The sequence below is a fragment of the Pomacea canaliculata genome, linkage group LG7 (assembly GCF_003073045.1).
Source record: "Pomacea canaliculata isolate SZHN2017 linkage group LG7, ASM307304v1, whole genome shotgun sequence".
Lineage (NCBI taxonomy): Eukaryota > Metazoa > Mollusca > Gastropoda > Architaenioglossa > Ampullariidae > Pomacea > Pomacea canaliculata.
The window spans coordinates 24,122,292-24,147,066 of NC_037596.1; the positions used below are offsets into that span (position 1 = coordinate 24,122,292).

The 24,775-nt window shown below is 35.4% G+C and overlaps 3 protein-coding genes across 5 annotated transcripts; 1 reads left to right on the forward strand and 2 right to left on the reverse strand.

Moving 5' to 3' along the window:
* Positions 1-39: 39 nt before the first annotated feature.
* LOC112568133 lies at positions 40-9,279 on the reverse strand. 2 transcript variants are annotated; one of them, XM_025245252.1, is made up of 10 exons: positions 8,524-9,279; positions 7,729-8,049; positions 6,337-6,476; positions 5,176-5,371; positions 4,614-4,805; positions 3,620-3,919; positions 3,200-3,295; positions 2,425-2,583; positions 1,973-2,023; positions 40-1,471 (listed from the first exon to the last, which is right to left on the reverse strand). In XM_025245252.1, exons 1-10 carry the CDS (start codon positions 8,588-8,590, stop codon positions 1,209-1,211), a joined length of 1,785 nt encoding a protein of 594 aa, XP_025101037.1. In that variant the 5' UTR covers positions 8,591-9,279; the 3' UTR covers positions 40-1,208. The 2 variants fall into 2 exon arrangements, with proteins under 2 accessions (XP_025101037.1, XP_025101036.1); XM_025245251.1 differs by having other exon boundaries at positions 3,200-3,298; positions 8,524-9,276.
* A 1,330-nt stretch (positions 9,280-10,609) lies between these two features.
* Positions 10,610-18,527, forward strand: LOC112568136. 2 transcript variants are annotated; one of them, XM_025245263.1, is made up of 10 exons: positions 10,610-11,076; positions 11,331-11,654; positions 12,119-12,258; positions 12,740-12,935; positions 13,312-13,503; positions 13,982-14,275; positions 14,748-14,819; positions 15,194-17,570; positions 17,824-17,886; positions 18,398-18,527. In XM_025245263.1, exons 1-8 carry the CDS (start codon positions 11,010-11,012, stop codon positions 15,346-15,348), a joined length of 1,440 nt encoding a protein of 479 aa, XP_025101048.1. In that variant the 5' UTR covers positions 10,610-11,009; the 3' UTR covers positions 15,349-17,570; positions 17,824-17,886; positions 18,398-18,527. The 2 variants fall into 2 exon arrangements, with proteins under 2 accessions (XP_025101048.1, XP_025101047.1); XM_025245262.1 differs by having other exon boundaries at positions 10,631-11,076; positions 14,727-14,819.
* LOC112568134 (flocculation protein FLO11-like) lies at positions 18,470-24,273 on the reverse strand. The gene is made up of 9 exons (XM_025245254.1): positions 23,101-24,273; positions 22,369-22,695; positions 22,106-22,239; positions 21,425-21,617; positions 21,076-21,207; positions 19,790-20,308; positions 19,411-19,497; positions 19,082-19,129; positions 18,470-18,607 (listed from the first exon to the last, which is right to left on the reverse strand). Exons 1-9 carry the CDS (start codon positions 23,171-23,173, stop codon positions 18,516-18,518), a joined length of 1,605 nt encoding a protein of 534 aa, XP_025101039.1. The 5' UTR covers positions 23,174-24,273; the 3' UTR covers positions 18,470-18,515.
* Between the last annotated feature and the right edge of the window lie 502 nt (positions 24,274-24,775).

Here is a 24,775-nt window from a genome sequence, read left to right on the forward strand (position 1 = left end):
TGCATCCCAAGAATGATAGGAATTATTTTAATGGCGCTCTAACTTGTCAACTCGTCCTTTATTGATACAATTATAAACACCCACGTAGCAAAGTTAGTTCTCCTTATGGCTTGTATCATCGGCGAAAACATTGGGATGACTAATATATCCCATTACCTTGTGATTACCCTTACATCAAATACATGTTTTCAATATCAAAATAACAGTTTACTGAATACTTCTGTTAACAACACTCTCGATTACTTATGTGTAAAAATAATTGTAACATTATAAACAATATTTTTCATATTCTTCCTTATATGCTACATTTTGCTGTCTTACGTACACAATTGTGTCATGTGCCATACACATCATCTGTAAAAGCACAAACCTGTAATAAATTCATATTTGATCACAGTGTCAGTTAAACTAACATTTCTGCTTGTTCTACAACTAACATTTGATGTCATTTGCCTTTGATCATCAACTAACATGTCTTTTAAAATAAATATGATGTCTTCCTTCTTTGAAATATTTGTGGCAGTGCCTTTCTCGTGTTTATTTCGTAGTATAGAGGAAGAGTTTATGAAAAAAAGGATAAACCAATAAAAAGGCTATATTTACAAGTCACTTGTTAGGTTCTGTCCGTTCAAGTACATTATTTTTGCAGTTAATTAAGCATGTTATGTACATAATATAGACATGGCATCTTCTATCCCGATATTTGTGTGGTCTCTGAAAAATTATCATCGACTGCTGAAAGTAAGAACCTATCGCTATCATTTCATCCCGATCTATCACCAAAAAATTAAATCATTAAAATATCCAAATAGATAGACGATAAGAAAATCTTCATTAAATTTTGTTTGGTTAATTAAAGAAGTCTGGGGCCAGACAGAGGTAGTTGTATATCAAGACATTCACCGTATGATGCAGACTTTGGTGACATAGAAAAAGTCGAATCAAAACTACTTGAGTAGGGAAAAAACAGCAAAAATTATTTCTGTGAAAAAGATTTTGATATACATCGAATAATGATTAAAGTGCCTGTACAAGAGAACACAATTCCTTAGAAAGACCAAAGACAAGATCATTCTGATTAAGGTCAATAATCTCCCTTTGTTTTTGCATATTTTGATTAAATACATTCCATCTTGCTTATTTGCTTATTTATTCCATTATCATCTATCCTGTTTATTCTTATTGTTTCATCACATCTACGGGTTTGTCTATGCCAAATCATTGTCATCCACGACAGCATAGAAGTTTTCTGATGTGGTTGACCCCCGTTTCCTGTCATGTTCTTTCAAAGCTGTTGGAGTTTCTCCATCCGGTGTAGACCGCCTCTGGGTGACCTCAGAAGACTCATCTGGACTAGGTAAGCATCTTGAATCATCGGCACGTGACTGACGTAAGCCAATGATCACAGAGTTTCTGGCTATACCCAACGTGTCAGCGCTAACGTAAACCATGTTGACCTGTTCATCAAACTCTGGCGACAAAACAAACAAAAAACATTTCTTGTTAAAGGTGAAGTAGAGCTTTGAAAACTTTCCGTGCTTATCATTAATCATAAGATTGGATAAAATACTAAAATTAAAAAATAATGGGTTTTGCAGCGAGGTTTATCAGTTATGGGAGTGAAAAAAATCAAGGAAAAGAGGACACCTAAGGGTATTTTGTAAGTCATCAATGCAAACATCAAACTACAGACAACATATTTCCCCTCAACTGCTTCCAAGAAGCAAGTAGTAGGCTGGGGTAAACAAATATAGTACATTCTAGTCTGTCAGAAATGGAATAAAGGTTAGGTTGGTATTAAATGTTGTTACATTAAAACGCAAACATTTCTTTTGATTGTGAAATAAGAAACTGTAAAGAGACCTTTTAGATATGTTTAAAAAGCTAAAGAAACAAAAGAAAATTAGATAATGAGAACACTTTTGTCCATAAACACTATATTGAGGAGTCAAACTTTGACATGTGCACTTACCATCCCTTGGCTTCTCAACCTCGTTTGATGCTGCCACTTGAGCTTCTGTTCCTGTAAACAAACAAGAGTCTTAGTAAAAGACTAATCACCGGTGAAAATAATCACAGTATATAAATGAACAAATAAAGTACTGCATACAAGCACTAAATTACAAATAACAAGACGAAAATGGAGAAAAAACAGAAAAGGACAGACTGAAACATTACATTCCTACTTGGACAACAAAAGCAATAAAATTAGACCCAAGATACTTCTCCTCTCTCACAAAACTCTCGACAGACATTCGATTATAAGTTCAAACTAAAACTGTAACCCATGCTCTGTCGACTTCAATTCTTTCCCTTTAGCTATTAAGAAAAACTACTTATTCTTGTAAGCTTCTTCTTTACAGTCGAGTACGCCAGTGAAAGTCAAGATGTGCTATATAAAAAAATAAACTTATGTTTACGTACGATTTTGTTTCTTTCTGTGGACGTAAACAACGGCGGCCACGATGACAGCGATCACCACGATGATTGCAACGATTACAGGAACGATCACAGAAACACTGACTGACTGGCCATGCTCACGCTTATCCAATGAAGAAGACATGCTTTGAAAGGTGTGTGTACCTAAACAAAAATATTTTAATTGGGCTGATTTCGGATAAATTTCTGTGATTTCCGTCTGCTTTTCTGTCTGAGTATATCCTACTGGTGGTAGAAGAAAAAAGTGACTTTACCAATGTATTATACACCAAGTAAAAGAAATTTAAATTATGAGCAAGATCTGGAATCGTTTTATAGGCGAAAATATATCAGATAACTTAGACAAGAAAATAATTTCCTTTGTATCCAAGGACAAAATAGAACTGTAAGGAAACTTAGTAAAACATCAGCAAAGGAACATATCGAACATCGAACTTTCTTGTTGGAACAATTAATCCGACAGCTCTACCTACATATTGTCATGCTGTATTAAATGAAATATTTCACTTTTTGTTCAATAAGCTCTACCTGTTCTTTTAAAACATAAAAGAACGATCTTAAAAATAAATATTAGTTTTAAAGTTACACCAACCAGGAGAGTTTAAATTGTGGGACATCTAAACGAACAGTTGCACGCATGCAGTTTTAGAGATCTGACATTTTTCTTACCTTGTCAGAAAATCCTTTTAATTTGGAAAAAATAGCATGTTGTGTATTATACTATTTTTACTTAACCCAGTAATTTAAGAAGAATGTTTACCCTCTTGATCTTGAGGATTGGTTTCTTGAGACACAAATGTCGTCCGTGCTAGAAACTCGGTCTTGTCCTCGGTCTTGCCTTCTGTTGTCACCATGTCTACTGTTATGAAAGATGTGTGTAATAAATTAAAAAAATAAAATGCTCAGTGTCTTTCAGTTTGTCAAAATAGAAAGCAATCATTTTTAATTGACAATTTCGTATTTTGATGTAGTCACTTCTCTCACTGGTAAAGAAGATGTAGGTCTTTGGTTTATAAAATGTATTTCAATAGCATCATTCATCAAGATTTACAAACATTAAACGAATATAAAGCTTTTTGATCATTGAAACTTTGTGTAGTTAAATACTAATTTAGTGCGAATATTTTAAAAATCTTTTTTTTTCATTGAAACATTGGTTTCTAGATATATATATACTTACCCTTTACGTATAGCGTGATGTAGGCCTTGTCTGGATACAGTTCAGGTTTTCTTTGCCATATAGCCGAGCACACACACGATGTGTTATGATGGTGAACCTGGACATCAAAGGTGACAGAACTGGACACGGACTCGTCATCCCCAAAGACAGGTTTGGCAGTTTTGTTACCACAGACGAAAATAACTGACGAAACCAACGGTTTTCCACCGCTGACTGTACAGGTCAAGGTTTTATTTTCTCCCACTATCAAGATTGAGCCGTTCTCATTACCTTTTATGATAGGTGGTGATGTAGGAGGATCTGTGAAAATAATGAAAGGGGATAAGGCAAGGTGTTTAGAGATGTATCAAAACTGTTATTTTTAATGTTACATCATCATCATCATCATCATCATCATCATCCTCCTCCTCCTCCTCCTCCTCCTCCTCCTCCTCCTCCTTCTGAATATATATCTATAGGATGTATTTGGGTATGTATACATTATGTTTCGGTTGTCCATGCACGATTAGTTCTAGAACTGATATCTGTAGGTAGCATATAGAGTATAAGACAGAGCAAGAGTCCGTTCCAGCGCCTGAAAAGTGAGACCATTAAGCAGGTCAAACACTTCTGGATTTTTGACCCACCATCTCAAACAATCTCAGCAGAGAAATCAATGTAGTGTCGAATAGGTGGAATATAATTTCTGGTCCAGTTTTAACTGGCGGTATTCTCTCCTATATAAACAACTAATACCTTTTAGTAAAAAAGTGAAAATAAAGCAAAATGTTTTTTTTATTAGAAAAGTCTAACAAAAACCTTAAATGCGCTGTAAATATCCGAATCCAAAAATGTTGGTTAAATTTTAGGATTGAGCTTTTGTGATCCTGCTTACACTAATCCAAAGTATTGTGTTTAATGTCAGACAAACTCTAAGTTAAATCCACACCAGTTTTTTTGTTTGGTACTCGAGAAAGATATAGTCTCCATTATTATCAGTCACAAGGTTACTTACGCGGGTTTTGACAAGTGTTGTTTGTTGGTCCACCAGTCTGTGATGTGGATGACCTGACAAAGTTACACACGTACGTCGAGTTTTCTCCCGTGGCTGGTGTGGTAGAAAAAGATTCTCGATCTCGTTGATAGCACTTACAGCTGCCACCTGGATTCTCTTTCATGAATATCATGCAGTTTGTTTCTGATTTGTCTGTGGACATAGATAAGACGAGCAAAGAGAAGTAGTAGAAGGAAACTAAGAGATGCCCAATACTACTACTAACTACTTAGCAGAAACCATAAGTAGCTTACTACTACTAATTAAAAAAAAACCCAGAAATTACGAAAATCCGTTACTACTACTAGGAGTAATAATATAATGTAACTTTTGTACAGAAAAGAAAATCCAAAGGTTCTGCCAATGGGACATTAACTCCTCATTCAGCCTTTATATGTTCTTAGAACTAATGCTTCATGTGTGCAGTAATACTTAACAAAATTAATGGTAAATAAATTAAGAACAAGTGCAAATAAGTCTTCTTTCACTCATTTACAGCCCCAGTTTTGTTAGAAGTACTTACCAATCCTCACCTCTCCTGCTATCTCTTGCGATTCACCAGGTAACACCTTCATGATGTAGGAATAATTACCAATTACATCAGGAAGGTCAAGGGTACAGCTGCAGTTGCCTTTATGGTAAATCTGCAGATTTGTTTGGTTGGTGCAGTTATGTAAGACAAGGGGACAGTTGACTGTTTTGAAATTCTGTGATGGCTGCTGCAAACAGTAGAAATCTGTCAATGTCTTAATATTATCACATCTTTTACTGCGCAGCCTTGTTGGCCCAATATTGGCCAAATATGTCCTCAATGATGACCCAATATTGTCAAATAAGGATAACGTCATATTGGAATTTTAAAGTTGATTTGAGCTGAATCATTAATGACAGAAAGCTGGCCGGCACTCGTTAATCTTAAAGGAAGTTGTGTTCCGACACCAAATTTGAGACCACACATTAGTTTGATCATCCGTCAAGAGTTACTGGAGCTTGAATGTATGTGATGCCACACCCACCATACTCTCTGACCTTCCACCGTCAGACTTTCTTTCGCTCTCTTCAAAACTCTTTGTGGATTTTAACGTTCAGTTCAGATGAGGATGTAAATCATTACCTTGTTCGGTTTTTCACTAATGAAGACATATCCTTCTAAGAAAAAGGAATTATAAAGCTGACACAAAGATGGCTAAAGGTTACTAAACAACGGGCAATCTATCTTCGATTGATCTTTGTTTCCTATATAAGTAAATACACTTAATTTTTTGTAATATTTCATAATTCTAAGATGTAAATTTAACTGTTATGTTTTATTCGCCATTGGTAAGTTTCTCGAAGAGTATCATTCACGAACCCCATACAAAAGAAGAAACAAGTCCCTCAGACCCACTCAGTTTGCTGAAGACCACTTATCAACTTTGAGATGTGTCAATGTTTATCTAAGACAAAGTTAATAATTTTCCTTCTGTTGATGAGTGATTTAATCCCTCTCTGCCTACTGTCATCTTCACTCGTCCTCCCACCCAGAAATAAATCTCAGGCACATTGCTTGTTAAAATGTGATAACAAATTAAAAGCTAAAGGTACGGGAAATATAACAGCAGAAAACTATACAACAGAAATCTGAGGGTTTTAAATAAGATTCTGTCACTCTGTTGGCCTATCTGGACATGATGGCTATACTCACTGTCTCCCCTTCCTGACGCTGAATCACTCCACACCTGCCTGGTTTGTTGGACGATAAAAAATTGTCAACGTTACACGTGACTGTCAGTTGCCATGACTCCGTGGTAACTTCAGTCCTGCAGCTGCTCAGCTCTGCAGAGTCTACAGAAGGGAAAAAGCACGCAAGGACGCAAATATACCAAAATATGACGAATAGATAAATAAAGAATGGATGAGGACAAGTCGTTATCTTATTAAGTTCAAACTCTTACACATTTAGAGCATGAGGAATTTTTTTTTTCGCTATTTGACATATATTTGTTTCTCACATTTCTCAAGGGACACTTAGCTTCACGTGAATTCTTACTCAGCTCATTTAAATAGATAAAAACAAGAATATCCAGTGGCATAAAATGCATGAAGGCCGTACAAAAGGAAAAATTAAAAGAGAGACTCAGTGGAAGATAGTTATAAATCATTAAACGCCTGAAAAATAATGTTTGATGTAAATGCCTGATGCTGATTTAAAGCCTAAATAGGGAAAGGCATTACAGATTAAAAGTGATTAGTTTTAAAACTGGTCAGTTGTTGACTTCACAACCGATTATAGATAATGATGCTGTATTTGCTATTATTGAGTTTGTGAATCTCTAAGTTTTTTTTTTATTTGATTAAAATAACTGGGTAAACGCTCAATGCCAGCTATAAATAATATTGGGTAATAGCTGCTTTTGTTCTCAAGATAAACAAGTATAAACATCACTATAAAGCTGTCTTTTCATGACCATCTTTAGACAGAGATGTAATCTCACTTGTCAAACACACTTGACAAAGTCTCCGTGTGGATGTACAATTCCTTTGTCTATTTCCTTTAAATATGAATGGCGATTATAAGTACATTTGTATCTTTGTCTTTGGAAAATATGGGAATTCCAGTTTTACCCAGCCTCTGGAAAAAGTGTATGTCCCCAACTAGAACTTTATTGCCATGTAAATGACCACAGATTTCGTTTTCTTTTTATAATATTTAATGTATTATTATAACAGAAATAAAGGCTCAATAAACCTAAATGCTTGCCTCAACAAGATCTGGAGTTTAAAACAAGTATTTAATAAGCAATTTTTATAAAGAGTGAGATGGTGAATTTTACAGTGCAAGCTTATTTTCCTAATAATTCTTAAACGAAGTGAGCCAGTTGCGTTTTAACATACTAAACAAAGGTGCAAGGAACTAGGAATACAAAACATTATCAGGAGCTAGATTGATGGTTAACTCCAGTCCTTCCATACATCATATTCCTTTCATGACATATATATATATATATGTATCTGTGTGCACAGTGAAGGAACAATGTAGTTAGCAAAACTGTTGGTTAAAATAAACACAAAATATAGGAATAAGAAATGGTCTCACGAATAACGTTAGTGATGCACGATGCGTTTTCAGTCTTTGTAGAGCAGGTCAGGCGAAGGCCGCCATAGTTCCAGTGATTTTTAGCGATATTCAGAGATGTCTCTGATGCACTGCGACGTTCCAAATACATTTCGTTGTTGTTACTACGACAGTTGCCATTAGCAGAACCACAGAAACCATGAAAAATTGGCTGGTTTTCAGCTTCATTCTCCAAAGTCCACTTCACTGTATCTGTCCTAGATATGTTGTTACATTTAATAACAATAGTGTTTTCATCCGGGATGTCAAGCCAGCCTTGTATACATCGTGGTATAGCGAGTCCTGTTGAATAAATGAGCAATATAATCATTTTATTAACCCTAGTAACTCAGATGGCTATTTCTCTTTGCTCGTAAACGATACCAAGTAAGTTGTTTATGTGTATATTTTCTGTACTCTGTGTATAGTATGGTGTGTCTGTATGTGTCTTAGTTTTAATTCAGAGTACAACATATTTTTGTTTAAATGCTTTATTTTGTTTATGGCTGGGCATTCTATGCTCGCACAAAGCAAAACGATGCTTTTGATTATAAAACTGATAGCATAATAATTTCATCATACTTCCTGCTTAGTGTAATGGTTAACTGAATGTATACAACGTACATGTACAGTTTAAAACCATAGTCGATTCATGTATATATGCCTTATTTATTTGTATGTGCAAACACACCCATAATTACTTGATCTTGTGCCCACAAAAACGTAGGAAGAGAGAGAAAGAGAGAGAAAAAGAAAAAGACAGAGAGAAGAACTAACCTGAGACAAGGTTAACAGGCAAGTTGAGACACACTAGACACAGGAGAACAAATCTCCATGTCTCCATCTCTGCGTTGGGCCTTCCACAAACTTGATCTTGCTTGCTGCAGACACGAACTCCTAGTGAGGAATGAATGATGCTCTTATCTGCATCGTTACACTTCGTTACATAAGTGCGAAGATTCTTTTAAAAAAAATGTAAAAACTACTGAATTTTGAGGCAGTCAAAACGTTTACAGAAAGAAAACATAGTTTCTTCTTCCTGATGTCAGTCATTATTCATTTATCCATTTCCGTTTGGAGGTGAGTTCTTGGATGAGACCTCAGTGTACAGGAGACTTCATAGTTTGTTTTATACTGTTAAAATGTCTGTCTTGTTGACACGTAGAAAGACCCTTTCCTGAGATCCAAGAAAAGTTTCCAAACATATTAGGCTGAGGTTTCTATTCTTCAAACTTGAAACATTGTAAATGCTGAACTCTGACAAACGTGAATACAGTCATCATAATGCTACGACAGCACAGGATGAAGGGTATTAATTTTAAAGTCGTCTGTGTATGCACCAGGACATCCTGTCAGGATGTTGGCATTACACACAACACACAGGACTGAACCACCACATAAGGACATGAATGCCAAGCACGTACACTGTGGGTGTAAATGAGAAATGTGGGACTTCTACAATAGTGACTCATCTTTGTCTCAGAGCAAGGGCAGAGCAGACTCACAAAAATCTCAACTTTTTGTTTGCGTGCGTGTGTTTATTTTATTTTATTTTTTTGCTTATGTTATGCGTCTGTGTGTTTGTTGCTGTGTGTGGTGTTTATGACAGCTTGTTTTGTGTATGTGTGTGTTTTTAATGCGTGCGTGTTTGTGGTTAAAGAAAGTCGTTTTCACACACCCACACAACCGCTGCCTTCTTATTTTTCAGCTTAATAGTTCAAAGCCCATTGAACATACTTATAAAATTGTGCTGTATCAACACACCACACTATTTAAACTTTAGAAATATCTGAGCAATAGCTAGGTTATCTTAGGTGTTTAAGAGAAATTTAATGTAGAATCCGTCCATCGGATGTTTGCGGTTAGTCTTCATGATAAAGACTAGTTGGGTAACTACATACACAGATACATAGATGTAGACACTAAGAATTGTATTTGGGGATTTTTCTCTGTCTGATCATAAGTTCTGATTAAGAGGGTATATCACTGTGATCTCTGCCTACCTCCGTTTCATTTTGCCTATCTCTTTATCTTTTTTGTTTGTGTGTGTTTGCTGTAAACATAGTATATTGCCTGTGATAAACATTATAGACAAGAAAATGCATAATATGCATCCTACAATTTTTTTAGCAACCACCAAAGTGCAGTTACACTGTTTTGTTGTGAATGTAACGAGAGAAAATTGGTCTTGCATACTAATGTGTAAATATCAAAGAGATAAATAGCCATGTAAATTACTGCAGTTGTTACTTTTTTTTTTTTAACAGCGCTCGTTTCTTGAACAGGACTCACTATGCCACATTGTTAAGAGCATGCTCCTTAGGAGTGTGAATATGTGCTTTGCAAATTTTGCATTGTTGTTGCTATTATTATAATAATTATTATTATACTTATTTTTATTATAATTATTATTATTAATGCATACAAGGCTGGATTGACATAGTGGATGAAAACAAGACTTTAATTAAAAGCAGAATTTTATCTAAGACAAATACAGTAAAGTGGACATTGGAGATTATAATTAAAAACAAGACAGTATTTGAAGATGCTGTAATACTGTTGTAGGCTATTGTCGCGCGAGAAACAGATGGATCACTGTCTTCCACTTCCCAAAATTTTCATTCCGACTCGCACAAAGTCTAATGGCTTTCATGATACCATCTGGTGGCTCAGGACTGGACCATGCCTGAATCCAAACAAGACATCCTGTCACAAACTAGAATCAGAGATAATACCACAGCTTCCTGTGCTCTCATGGCTGTATAATGTCTGGTTTTACGAGTATTATACATCAGCATTGACAAATATACCGTATTACATTTGATAAAATAAAAACCAGCCTTACATTAATAAAACATTACTTCGGAAACTTTTCTTGAATGTCAGGAAGGAATTTTTATAAATATCATTGAGACAAACATGTTTTACAGCACAAAATATAGTGCAAAGCTTCTGTTTCCTTTAATAAAAGCTCCCAAACAGAAATGGACGAATATTTGACGTGTTTGGGAGTAAATGAAAATTAATTTTTATAATACACGTATGACATCTGGAAAATAAATATGAGTGTTGTTCCTATAAACCTCTTGAATTCCTCAGTAATTTGTGCATTGGGTTAAAGAATGCTCGCTTATGCAGCTAAGTGTAAGGACGCAATTATATGGATGAAGACGGTAAAAGGAAGTTTCACTCAATACTCACTCGGAGTCTGTGACTGCAGCAAGCAAACTAGAGTGTGGTAGTCCTTGCACACAGTGAGAAAGATGGAGATATGCAAATCTGTCCTCGTGTGCACTGTGTATGTCCACCTGCTTATAAACCTTGTTTCAGGTTAGTTCCTATCTACCTCTCTATCTTTCTATCTGCGTTTCTGTGAGAACAAGAAAGTACACAAAGTAACACAAAGTAAGAAATAATGTACACTGTATCATGCTGGGACATATAGGGAGCAAGCTTACTGTTCGGAGAATCTAGCACATATTTCCAAAATTTACTATTTATGTGAACGAGCAAAGAGAAAGAAAAATCTGCATTACCATACCTTATAAGAAAGACCATTTCTTTATTGGCCATTTATGCAACAGGACTTGCAATACCGAGATGCATACAAGGCTGGCTTGACATCCCGGATGAAAACATCACTGTTATTAAATGCAGCGACATCTCTTGGACAGATACAGTAGAGTGGACATTAGAGAATGAAGCAGAAAACCAGACAGTTTTTGATGGTTTGTGTGGTATTACTATTGGCATCTGTCGTAGTAACAACAACGATATTTATTTGGAACGTCGCAGTGCATCATCAGAGGCATCTCTGTACATCGTTAAAAATCACTGGAGCTATGGCGGCCTTCGCTTGACCTGCTCTACAAACACTCAAGTCGCGTCGTGTATCACCAATGTTATTCGTAAGATAAAACCATGATTCATTTCTCTTATCTGTCTTATTGTTAACCAAAAGTTTTGCTAAGTGCCTTTTTTATTTAGGCTTTAAATCAGCATCCAGCATTTATATCAAACATTATTTTTGCAGGCTTTTAATAATATATATATAAATATCCTCCACTGAGTATATCGTTTGATTTTTTCTACAGTAAATTGTAATGTGAAACACACATGTAAGGCCGTCATTCATTTAATGCCACTGTCTATTTGTGTTGTTATCTATCTAAATGAACTTAGTAAGAATTTCACATGAAGCTAAATGTCCCTTAAGCAATTTGAGAAAACATAAATATCTATTATCCATAAAAAAACTCCTCACGCTCTAAATGCTTCATAAGATAAATGACTTGTCCTCATCTGTGATTTATTTATTTAATCGTGATATTTCTTGTATTTCTTTTTTCGTGATTTGTTTTTCCTTCTGTAGACTCTGCAGAGCTGAGCAGCTGTAGGACTGAAATTACCCAGGCGTCATGGCAACTGACAGTCACGTGTAACGTTGACAATTTTTTATCGTCCCACAAACCGGGCAGGTGTGGAGTGATTCAGCATGTGGAAGGAAAGACAGTGAGTATATCCTTCATGTCCAGATATACAAACAGAATGACAAAATATTATCTAAAAACCCTCAGATTTCTGTTGTATAGTTTTCTGACGGTCAGAGAGTATGGTGGGTGTGGCATCACATGCATTCAAGCTCCAGAAACTCTTGAAGGGTGATCAAACTAGTGTGTGATCTGACGTTGTCGTGGCGGAACACAACTCTTTGCCAATATAGTTAGACATCACGGCAACAAGATTGAAATCATTCTTGGACCTGCTTGTATAAGCGTAAGACCAAATTCGTTTTCAATACGCAAGTATAAGGCCAGCTTTCTACCATTAATGAAGCAATTTAAATACACTCTCAGCGTCCAATATGGCGTTATCCTAATTTGACAATATTGGGCCATCTTGGAGAACCATATTTGGCCGATATTGGGTCACAAGTCTGTGCTGTTAAAGATGTAATAATACTAAGATATTGACCGATTTCTACTGTCTGCAGGAGCCATCGCAGAGTTTCAAAACAGTCATCTGCCCCCTTGTCTTACATAACTGCACCAACCAAACAAATCTGCAGATTTACCAGAAAGGCAACTGCAGCTGTACCATTGACCTTCCTGATGTAATTGGTAATTATTCCTACATCATGAAGATCTTACCTGGCGCAGCGCAAGAGATAGCAGGAGAGGCGAGGATTGGTAAGTACTTCTAACAAAATGAAGGAGTAAAAGAGTTAAAAAAAGACTCATTTGCAATTATTCTCAATTCACTTACCATTAACCTTCTTAAGTATGAATGCACACATGCAGCATTACTTCTAAAATCATATGAAGACTAAATGAGGAGTTGATGCCACATGGCAGAACCTTGAGACTTTCGGTTCTATACAGCTATTACATATTACTATTATTACTCCTAGTAGTAGTAACGGATTTTCATAATTTCTGTTATCCTCCTCCTCCTCCTCCTCCACCTCCTCCTCCTCCTCCTCCTCATCATCATCATCATCATCAGGCATCTTTTAGTTTCCTTTTACTACCTTTCTTTTCTCTTTTTTTAAATCTATGTCTGCAGACAAATCAGAAACAGACTGCATGATATTCATGAAAGAGAATCCAGGTGGCAGCTGTAAGTGCTATCAACGAGATCAAGGATCTTTTTCTACCACACCAGGCACGGGACAAGCCGCGAGGTACGTGTGTATCCTTGTCAGGTCATCCACATCACAGACTGGTGGACAATCAAACAACACTTGTCAAAACCCGTGTAAGTAACCTTGTGAATGATAATAATTGAGAGTATATGTTTCTCTTCCGCTAAAAATAAAGACTAGTGTAGAACTTTTACATTATACACATCCCTCGAAAATTGGAAAAGAACACATTCAACTATTTGTTCTAACACGAGCTAGGGCGGAGCGTAGGATAGGTGATTCACCTCTAGATGGTGTGCAGGCGATGATACCTTCTGTCGTTTTTTCGTTTGTAATCTTCGCCATCGCCATGCATCCGTGAGAGTAAACAGACAGGACAGGAAGTAGAGAGGACCTATGAGGTGCCCGAGCAACGGAATACCATTCTGGTTATATGCTAGTACTACCCATGAGTGGGAAGATGCTGATGCTGATGCTGCTGCTGCTGCTGATGATGATAGAACAATAAGAATAAGAGTTCTGATACATCATGTATATAGTTACATCTCAATAACACATTTATTGCCCTATCCTCTTTCATTATTTCCACAGATCCTCCTACATCACCACCTATCATAAAAGGTAACGAGAACATCTTGATTTTGGGAGAAAATAAAACCTTGACTTGTACGGTCAACGGTGGAAAACCGTTGGTTTCGTCAGTTATTTTTGTCTGTGGGAACAAAACTGGCACACCTGACTTTGGGGATGACGAGTCCGTGTCGAGTTCTATCAACTTCCATGTTCAGGTTCACCACCATTTCACATCGTGTCAGTGCTCTGCTATATGGCAGAGAAAACCTGAACTGTATCTAGACAAGTCCTTCATCACGCTATACGTAAAGCGTAAGTTTATGTCTTAAATAATTTTTTTCTTGTAGTTGTAAATAAATTAATAACTTTTCTGATAATATTTGAGGTTAAAACACAACGTGCAATATATCAAATGATTTGATAAAGTCAAAAGCTTAAGTCAAGGCAATAAATTTTGTGGTTTCTAAAAACCAGCGTCCCAATGATAAAGAAGAGATGAAAAATATTTACATTAAATTAGATACAAAAAGTCTCAACGATCATAAAGCTTTCTATTTGTTTACTTTTTTTAATCTGGATGAAGGATGTTCATTATATATATTTGATAGACCAAAGGCCTACTTTTTTATTGCCATATGAGAAGTCACCAATCCAAATATAAAATGGTATCCATGAAAAATATCTTTTGTCAATGTTAACAAACGGAAAGATATTGAGCACTTATTTTTTAAAATTTATTACACACATCTTTCATTCAAAAAAGAAATGATCCTGTCGGCAACAGAAGGCGAGACCGAGGAGAAAACCGAGTTGCTAGCACAGACGACAGTTGTGACTCCAGTAACCAAGCTTCAAGGTAAAAAGACATTTTTGCGTGTGCGCAAGTATACATAGGGTTACACAGGTGTTTGAATAACACCTGAATATAAGATAACATAATATATAAAATTTATTTTTAGTTAAAAGGAACTGTGAGAATAAAAACAGCCTCATTTTTCATCACATGTTTCAAGGGATTCACCCATCAAAGGTAGTAGTAGTTAGTTAAAGATATTAACTGTTTAGTTCTGTACAGTTCCGACTCTAGCCATTTAATAAAGAATAAAAGCCGTTTACTTAAGACAACAGTTCCAACATCTGGCATTTGTGATCACATAAGTCACAGCAAACAATAGAATGACGAGCATTTAGAAATGCGGGAGTAATAATTCTTTAAAAAAAAAACGACAGGTTCAGGTTCGTCTTCATCAAACAAAGATAATCCTCTGCTGCCAGTCCTTGTTGGCGTCGGTGCAGCATCCGTGGTCCTAGTCCTTATTATCATCATCATCGCGATCACTTTGGTCATCAAAGGGAAGCGATCGCGTACGTACATCTTCCTGTAACTGTCGTTTCTCAACTCGCATCTCCTTGTCGCTGTTCTCAAAAAAAAAAAAAAAAAAAAAAAAAAAAAAAAAAAAAAAGACATTGTCTCCCTTTGTCGTGTAACCTTTTAGAAACTATGGTCATGGTTCTCATCGGTTTACAAGCGGCACACTTCATAGGTATCCGCAGACATATGTAGTCCAGAATCCCATTAAAATATTTTTAGATACTGTTAGGCTAGAGATGAAGGTATACCAGCGAATCTACTGCGCGCCTGATCACTTTTAGTGCTCATAATAAACAAAATAAATAAGACTTTATAGTATAAGTCAAAATCAGGTGTTTGTAGCAACAGTATGTTTTACATGACTAGTTCATCTTATTCTTTATTTTTTGTTGTTCTTGTTGTTGTTCTTCTTGCTGTTCTTGTTGTTGTTCTTGCTAGTGCATCTGTGTGGTGTGCAATATCTTTTATCATGTGAAAGAGTAAACAAAAGAACATGATTGCGTGTGAAAATCATTTGATGTGGATTCGTACAACCTATAATGAAGACGAAGCTGCCTATCTGCTGGTCATTTTTATTTCCATCGTTGTTATTATTTCCGTCAATAAAATGAAAAATATGCATAGGTGAAGGTGGTTAGTCTTTGTTAGTGATCATCGAATAACTTGCGGACTCTCACATCGAGAAAGTGTCGCGCTTGTAACAAGTTTTAAGATACACGATGCGATTTATACAAGTGAACCAACTATCCAATCCGCGATAACCTTAAACTCCAAGGTGGACAACAACAGTCAAGTGGCTAATCACATCGTAAATGCAATGGTAAGTATACGTATACATCATTTTGAAAACGATATCTTTAACAATTTACATTTCTAAGTTCTAAAATGACAAGTTAATACAACTTTAATTTAATTTGATAAGATTGTTTCTCTCTGTGTGTGTGGTTGGGTTAGAGAGAGAGAGGGAGTAAAAAAGAGTAAGTTTGTCTCTGTAAGTGTGTAAGGGAGGGGTTTGAGCTCGCGTGATAGTATTCGTAAGGTTGCATGCGTGTTTGACTAAAACATTTAGTACTTATCAACGATGTTGAGGTGACTTTTTTTCTCCATCGGATCCTGTTGTAATTTAAACTATTCTCTCAAGTTCTAAAAATCTTCCTCCTTCCTCAAAACAAGTTTCCATTTTTTCTTAGTTTTCTCTCCTCTTGCTTTCTAATTCAAGCTTTTTTTTAAAATTCAAGAATGTTATTTTTAGAGAAATAATGGCTTCCAGTGTGACATGAACATGTTTTGAATCAGTCAAGATTAATGATCTATGCAGGTCACAGTATATGCTGTAAACGTGCAGTAAAATAAGAGCTTGTGTTATACAACACTGCAGTGGCGAGAAGACAAGCAAAGGGAAGATACTCCGTATAAATGTGTATAGCTTAACTCCCTTCAATACCTACCATCAGATCTAAAAGTAGAGCAGATTATTCCAATTATTCGTGAAGTTATGCTCGAATATTTCAAGAAACACCATTCAGACAAGAAAAATGTAATTACATTAATTACATATCCTTTTTCTGTTGTATAATGATAAAGGATAAAATATTTTAAAAAGTTTTTAATCAATGCAAGTGCAATGCACAAATAGGTTTCACTTCGATCAACAGAAATCTCCGAAAAAGGCCGATGTCAAGAAAACTATTAACTACAATAACAATAAATAACATTGTGAATTAAGAGCATTTTATCCCATCATTAAACGCTAGCTCAAAGTGCTGAACACAGAAAAACACATAAACAACAATAATAGTAGTAGTCTCAAAACAAAGAGTTGTGTCCTCATATTGAGACAAAAGGTGAATACCATCAGGATAGTGGCAGTCACCACAGCACAATACTAATAACTAAATATCCATCTCCCTTTCTCTTTTTTTCAATACTTCTAATTTGTGGCTGTGAATTGTAGCTGTTGCAGTGTCAGTGGTAATAGAAGTTGTGGCATCAAAAACATATTATTATCTTTTTTTTTTTTTTTTTTTTTTTTTTTTTGAATATATATATATGGCTCACAGAGGTGGCATCAACACAATGGATGTCAACAAATAAATCAGGAGAAAGCAGGAGGCAAGATTAAAGAACAGAGGGTCAAATCCACTCTTCTTGACTCATGGAAATCCACAATCTAGAGCAGAGGGGAAAATGTTGCAAGGAAAATGTGAAAACTTGGAAGATGTGACGAGAACTAAGGTATAACTAAATTATTATTTTACTTTTGAAAAGCACAAAATGATGCAAACATGTTAGTATTTGAAATTTAGCAACATAGGTACAGGCAAGTTATATACATATCTTAAGCTCAGCTTGTTTTATCATGCTTACCGCACCAGGAGAATCATGCTTACATATCTATTTACATTATTTTGTTTTCTTGAACCTTTTACAAATACATTTTGGTCAATTATGAAATGAATTAACTTCATGTTTACATTTATGTATACAGGATTCAAATGTTAGCTGAAGTCGAGGAGGAAACATAAAATTGTGGAGTGATCAGCAAAAGCCCGTATGTAATCTTGCATAATGTTAGAAATAGACATTATTTTGTACATATTTTATACATATAATGTTTGTTTTGCATCTGATTTGATTTTTATATTTATTTGATAAAAGATTTTTGAAAAACATTTTCAAATGGAATTACTTTAAGTTTCTGGACTACTCTGGAAACAAATTTAATCATTTGAATGTGTTTGTAGGCTAGAGACTGCAGTGTAGTGCCGCCACTGCATCAAATTGTATAAAAAAAGAATTGCATATAGGCTGTTTTAAGTGCTTGCTGTAAAAATCATTCACTTAAGCCTAAGGGGCCAATAAGAAAAGAAGAGTATTTACAGGTGTTTGGACTAAGTAAAAAAAGCAATGATGACTATAGTTTGGGTACAACACATGTTTCTGGTTTCACTTGACCTCAAGTATGAACTCCTCTCTGCGAGGAAATTTTCCTTTACAAGACATTTATGAGTCCTTCTTGTTTCACGTTGCAAATTTGCTTCTTTCTTCTTGTTCTTTCAAAGATGACTGAAGAGGCTGTGACTGTCGAGCTATGAAAACAACTGTAGTTGCTTGCCCCTTGCTGTGAAGAACCACTGTAAGAACCATTTTATGGAGATGTTTTGGAAAAGGGTTTCTTGGTCACGTGACTGGTAAAACCTGATGACTGCCTTGCTCATCTACAGCAAAGATGTCAGCGCTAACGTACATCGTGTTGACTTGATCTTCGAATTCTGGCAACAACAAGAAACATTTTCATGTTTAATGTGTAGGGAAAGAGTGGGGAAAACTTTACAAAGTTGGGAATATTCAGGACAACTTCAAATAATATATCAGTTAAAAAAAAAAAGAAAAAAAGCAGTTTGTTTAGCTTCTTGGAATTGGTGAAACAGTTATCAAGTAGAAGCAGTCTATTCAAATGTTTTAACTAAACGAGTCTAAAAATATTGACATTTCTACCCCAGTACAAACTACCATACACATAGACTACAATGGGATGATAATCCAACAGTACGGGCTAAGATGGTCTATATTTTATTTCTTTTAGGTCGAGAAAAAAAAAGAAATAATCATAATCAAATACTACTAAAATAATTAAATAAGATATAAATCTACAAATAACAATGTATAATCATAATAATATATTTATCTGAAAAAAGAAAAAAATATGATGAAACATATTTTTGTCTCATACCCATAATACTCACCATTACTTTGTCTGTTTTCGCCAGAACTTTCCTTTTGTCCATCAGGGTCTGTTCACACACACACACACAAAATATGAATGAAAGATTTAAACTGATTGTGGGTTAACAATCACAGCATAAATAACAAGAGAAAATTGATATACTGAGAAGAAATAATCTACGTTTGTGCTAATATGAGGAAAGCAGTGACATAATGACAAACATTTTATTTCAATCGTTAGTCGTGACAAACAACAATAAAAAACAGAAAAATGAAATACCTTTCAGCAGGGTCTCATAAAAGAGGAAGCAATGAAGATAATATTATTTTATGTGTGGGTTATACTTACTTTCAACCTGTAATTGATAACTATTGTTCCGGCGAGTGACTTTGTCTCCCCTTAGACTTCCAAGAAATTTAGGAAGTGTCCATGATTCTGAAAAAAAGAAACACTTCTTAAGGTGAGGTTCACTAGAATCTACACAGAAATAAATTCTACAATCTTGTAAGTGTATGGTAAATTTAATGTTTACAAAAATGTCGAAGTATAAAATAGGATTTCTTTAGTCTACGAGGGGATGGAGTGAATGTAAGAGGTTTCTTGTATGTAGGGCGCTTCACATAAAAATGGTTTGCCACCCTAATACAATAATAGTAAGCAAGAGATATACGTTTAAAAATATTTTAATAATTTATAATTATCGAAAAGAAGGTAAGTTTCTTCGTACGGTTTCGCTTTCGTTTCACGATGTAGATGATAACGATGACGATAATGATGACAACCAAGGCTACAAGGATACCAGCAACAATAGATCCTACGGCTGGATGACGATTTTCGCTTGGATTCGATGTAGGTGAGCCAAGTGGGACCAGCGGAGACGAGGAAAGGCGAGTCGATGAGAAGGAGCTAATGTGAGTCGATGTAGGTGAGCTCATGTGAGTCGTTGGAGATGTGCTGACGCGAGTCGATGGAGGTGAGGTCTCGTGAGTCGATGGAGGTGAGGTCTCGTGAGTCGATGGAGATGAGGTCTCGTGAGGCGATGGAGGTGAGGTCTCGTCAGTCGATGGAGGTGATGTCTTGTGAGTCGATGAAGGTGAAGTCACGTGAGTCAATACAGATGAGCTCACGTGCGTCGTTGTCGAGACGACGGCAACAGATGTAAAAGAACTCAAGGAGACCGGTTGAGACGAGGAGTAGTGAGCCGATGAAGACGAACCCAGGGGAGCCGGAGAAGAGGAAGTAGGACCTAAATACAAGAATTTTCTTAAGCATGGCAACAGCTAAATGAAATTTTGCTTTCAACTACATTTTATTAAGTTCAATCATTTGTATTTGTTTTACTGTCAACATACATGTTTCAGATCAACTCAATGTTGCCGTGAAATACTTTTGAATATTGCGAAAGCCATATCACGAATTTTGTCTTGTTCATATTTGTAACTAAATGCTTTTGATTAAGTGGATCTTACGTTAGTTAAGAAACATCAAAATATATCTGCTATTCCAAAACATTACTGACCCACTGGAATGCATTCTGCTGAGAAAATATTTTCGTCCAGCATCACCAGAAATACCATTTTATCTATTTGTTTTTTTAATCCACACAATCTTTAAAAGGTAATTTGAATCAAATAAATCAAAGGGACTCCTCATGATTAAAATAAATTTATTGTATTTATTGGTATTTTATTGTATATCTATTGAATTTTTCGACTAGGGTTAATCGCTTAGTTACATGTAGCCAAATATTGATGAAAGAAAAAAAAATAACACTTCGTAATTTTGATTAATGTAGATATTGGTGGACCTTCTTCAGCATCCCTATTTACATTTTGGGTTATATTAATATTTCGGTATGTATGCTGAATTTGTGTGTGTCTGTGTATATATATATATGCGTTAGGTATAGTTGAATGCAAAAAAAATAGTTAATTGAAAACTGTGAAGTAGTTAATAAAAAAGTTACGATATTTTAAAATACACGATTCACAGTGTATGACATGAATAACATACCTGAAGGGGTAGTGCTGGTGACATTTGAAGTACGAAGTCTGTCTGACGGGTTACAGACGTAGTTAGGGATGCTCCCGGGCTGCTTTAAACATTCCCACGAACAGTTTTTATCAACAAGGGTACAGGTGGTCTCTACAAACACAGAAAAAGACAAACACATTTAGTTATGTTTTATCTACATCATCAAATGTATAGAAATTGTATTTGTTAATTTAAAGAGAATTATTGTATATATTCTCATGGCACACACATATAGATCACTAAAATGACAACATACGATCTGTTTGCAGAGAAATTGTTTGTTGATAAACACAAAAGCTACCAATATTCTTTTGTCAGTAAGATTTACCTATTTCTATTTTTCCGACTGTCTTGCCAACTTGGATAGGAGGAACAGCTATGGAGTATGTATAGTTTCCTATTGCAGTAGGAAGGTGAGTGGTAAAGGTGCAGTTGCCTTGTTTATAAGGTTTGTTGTCTTCTGAGTCGGTGTAGTCTTGTAGAGAAATCTGGCCTTCCACTGGTTTACCGTAAATTTCCGTCTATTAGCAAAACAAATTTTATTGTTATGTAATATTTCTGTATTTTTCTATATATTTGAATTTAAAACTAGTTTTTAAAAAAAGTATTCTATAACATTTAATCATTTTATAATAAACAAAAGTAAATAGGGTAATAGTTTTTATTGGTGACGAAAGTAGCTCACAATTTGCTGTCAACAGAGAATGTACAAATAATAATTCGAATCCTCAGAGTTATGATAAGTAATTGCGTAATGGTAAAAGGAAGTCCAACCTATTATACCAAACTCTATTTGTTTTCTAAAACATGATCAACTTTCTATTGAAAAAGGTTCAGTTATTATCATGGCCAACTTAGTTTGTGTGTTTCTGATTGAAAGCGTTGAGACTAATAGAAAACAAACACCAGGTAGAGTTCCTTGTTACCAGGAATCCATGATACAACAGTTTCTAGGTATCACTTGTGTTTCTCAATATTTCTATCGTAGTCAACCCTATGGTATACTCACTTTTCCCATAGGTGGAGTTACTGCACAACTGGAGAGGTTGTTAGACGAGAAGAACTTATCAATGTTACAGCTGCCTGTCACCGTCCTGTTACCCGGATTGACTTCAATCTTGCACTGGGTGAGGGTGGGAACATCTGCACAACGAAGAAATAATTTATTAGCTGGTCACGCATGTGATGAAGAAAATAACTAAAAAACAATTCTGTATAGCCACACTGCGAGAAATATCTTTTTGTAAAAACAATGAATGAAAGTCGTCTTACGAATAACATTGATGCTGCACTTGCGATGAATCTTTGAGTCAGAGCAAGAAACAACGGCTCCTCCGTGGGTCCGAACGTTTGCTTTTTTGATGACAAGCGAACTTTGTAAGGTATTGTCAAGAGTCAAAGAAAGTTGATCGTTGGAGGAAAAGGTGCAGTTCTTTTGAGAAATATTACACGACCCTTCGAAAATGGTCTGATTTCTTGTGCTGTTCTCCACTCTCCAAAGAACCGATTGATTCAAGGACTGATCACTACATGTAATGACAGTGTCTTTGTCGTCTTCAACCGTAGTCCATCCATTAATGCATGATGGCATAGTGAGTTCTGTTCAACAAAGCAAATCTTAGTACAAATCAAGCTAGTTTATGGATATATATTATAAATGTTTGTATTAAATCATTATTTGTCTTGCAAAAAAATATGTAGACAAAATGTTACATTTTTGAAATATGAGATACAAAAGATTGGTTTACATTCTGAGTTAGAAGACTTGGTAATAACTTTGTTACTATTGTTACCGTAAAATGCAAAGAAAACCTCAGGAGATTAATGTAAAGGTTTGCTTAGGTTATTAATTGAAGTTTTCAATTCATTGTGGTTTTAAAAACAAAAAATGCAAATACGCTTATCAAGGCGACACGCACAGAAAATATCAGTCTATATCTTGACTGAAAAAGAAAAAAAATAGAGAAAAGGAAGAAATGAAGTTAAAAAATAAAAAAAACCCACCTGCAGCAACGTTGACGGAAAAGTGGAAAACGACAACACAAACACAAACAGCTCTCCCGATCGTCATCTTCATTAGCAAGTGGAAAATTTTCTCTTTGCTCGTTGTGTGTACAGAAACATTCAGTTAAAGAGGAGAATACAACTTCCTCGTCATACAACATGCATCCTTGTCATTGGCCAGCTACACTGTGTTACATATTCAAACATATTGCTGTGTTTGTGACCAGGGAAAACACCAAACACTTAAACTACGGATTTAGAGTCATGTTTGCATAGAATTAAACCCTTGAATTTAGACATTGTTTACATCTGTTTCATTGCTGCCAAACCTTACAGTAATATTTAATACTAGGATGCATGTTTCATACAAGTGACTCATGTGTTATAATTATGGTTGTAATCACTGCAAACGCATTTGGAATTCCGCTTCCCTGATACCACGAAACAGATTCAAATGATTAAAACTTTTCTGTTCGCGAAGCCTTTCAGGTTCTTCTGAGAATTTTCGGGTTAAAGAAAATCGCCACAGAATATATGCTTACTTTTGAAAATAATCGTTGCACACGTACATAAACGATCTTCATTTTGTTTGAGTTTCGTTTTTTAAATTATTATTTTTGGTTGTCTGCATGCATGGAATGCCTGACAATCCTCTAACTGACGTGTTTAAAACAATGGAGAAAAGTCAATAAATGAGATAAGGTTTTACTTACATCAGCAAAAAATAGATAAATATTTTGGTGGGACATTTTGAATATTTGTCTTGTTCATGATGCAGATGTAGAGGCAAGGAAATTTATTAAAGTTAAATTCTCTCGTCAGCGTTGTGTACAGAAGACTAAATGAAAAGCGGCATTTGTATTGTACAGTAAAATTTTGAAATAAAAGATTTTTGTGATTTATGACAAGTACACTTTAATATTATGCAGTGCATGATACTTTCTTGCCTCGTGTGGCGCGAGAATATTAAGAATTATTTCCAGTTATGTTTGAGTGATGTGAGTGGACCATGATCACAAGACTGGTTGGGTCGTGAAGTATTCTTCTCACAAGGGATTATGAAATTTTCTTATTAGAAGATTAACAGTGTCGCTAGTGAACTCAAGTGGTCTTAATTTCATGTCTGGAGAACGATCTTCTGACAGGATGTTAGCCTTTGAGTAAGCTGTTAAGAAGTTTTAATCAGAAACTGAACAACGATGATAATTAAAATCAGCATTTCATAACTAATGAAAAGTATTTGCGTGATTTAGCAGCGAAAGATAAAAATAATGGAAGGCGGTATGAACAGAAAAATGAAAGAGAAAGAATTATAGAGGTAAGTAGTTAGGGAATAAAAACAAAATTATGGGTAATAGAGATATATACATATTACGGCACAAAGCAAACAAAGTGACCCGAAGTAAAAACAAACCAATGAACATAGAAACAACAAAAAAGGAATAGATGGGTTAAAGACAACACGTATAACCTCTCAACTCTTGTTCTTGTTATTTGGTTCCTCTTTGTGTCTGCTGTATTCGATTTGATTCTTTTTTTAGTACGGTTGTTTATTGTTTTATAGCTCATATATTATTTGTTTGTTTTTCTGTCCCTCGTATGCTGTACATGTTTCGTTCTTGTTCTTAAACGCTAAGAGCACGCTCCTTAACGTGCGCTTTACAGATTTTTCAAT

Excerpts from the sequence above, each read along its gene's own strand:
- LOC112568134 (XM_025245254.1), bottom strand. The coding sequence starts at position 23,173 with ATGAAGATGACGATCGGGAGAGCTGTTTGTGTTTGTGTTGTCGTTTTC. Across the intron at positions 21,208-21,424 it reads AGTCGGAAAAATAGAAATAG|AGACCACCTGTACCCTTGTT; the intron begins GTAAATCTTACT and ends CTGTGTTTGTAG. Across the intron at positions 20,309-21,075 it reads CACCAGCACTACCCCTTCAG|GTCCTACTTCCTCTTCTCCG; the intron begins GTATGTTATTCA and ends TCTTGTATTTAG.
- LOC112568133 (XM_025245251.1), bottom strand. The coding sequence starts at position 8,590 with ATGGAGACATGGAGATTTGTTCTCCTGTGTCTAGTGTGTCTCAACTTG. Across the intron at positions 8,050-8,523 it reads GCCTGTTAACCTTGTCTCAG|GACTCGCTATACCACGATGT; the intron begins GTTAGTTCTTCT and ends TTTATTCAACAG. Across the intron at positions 4,806-5,175 it reads AGCAGGAGAGGTGAGGATTG|ACAAATCAGAAACAAACTGC; the intron begins GTAAGTACTTCT and ends CTATGTCCACAG.
- LOC112568136 (XM_025245262.1), top strand. The coding sequence starts at position 11,010 with ATGGAGATATGCAAATCTGTCCTCGTGTGCACTGTGTATGTCCACCTG. Across the intron at positions 13,504-13,981 it reads CAACACTTGTCAAAACCCGT|ATCCTCCTACATCACCACCT; the intron begins GTAAGTAACCTT and ends TTATTTCCACAG. Across the intron at positions 14,276-14,726 it reads CATCACGCTATACGTAAAGC|AAATGATCCTGTCGGCAACA; the intron begins GTAAGTTTATGT and ends CATTCAAAAAAG.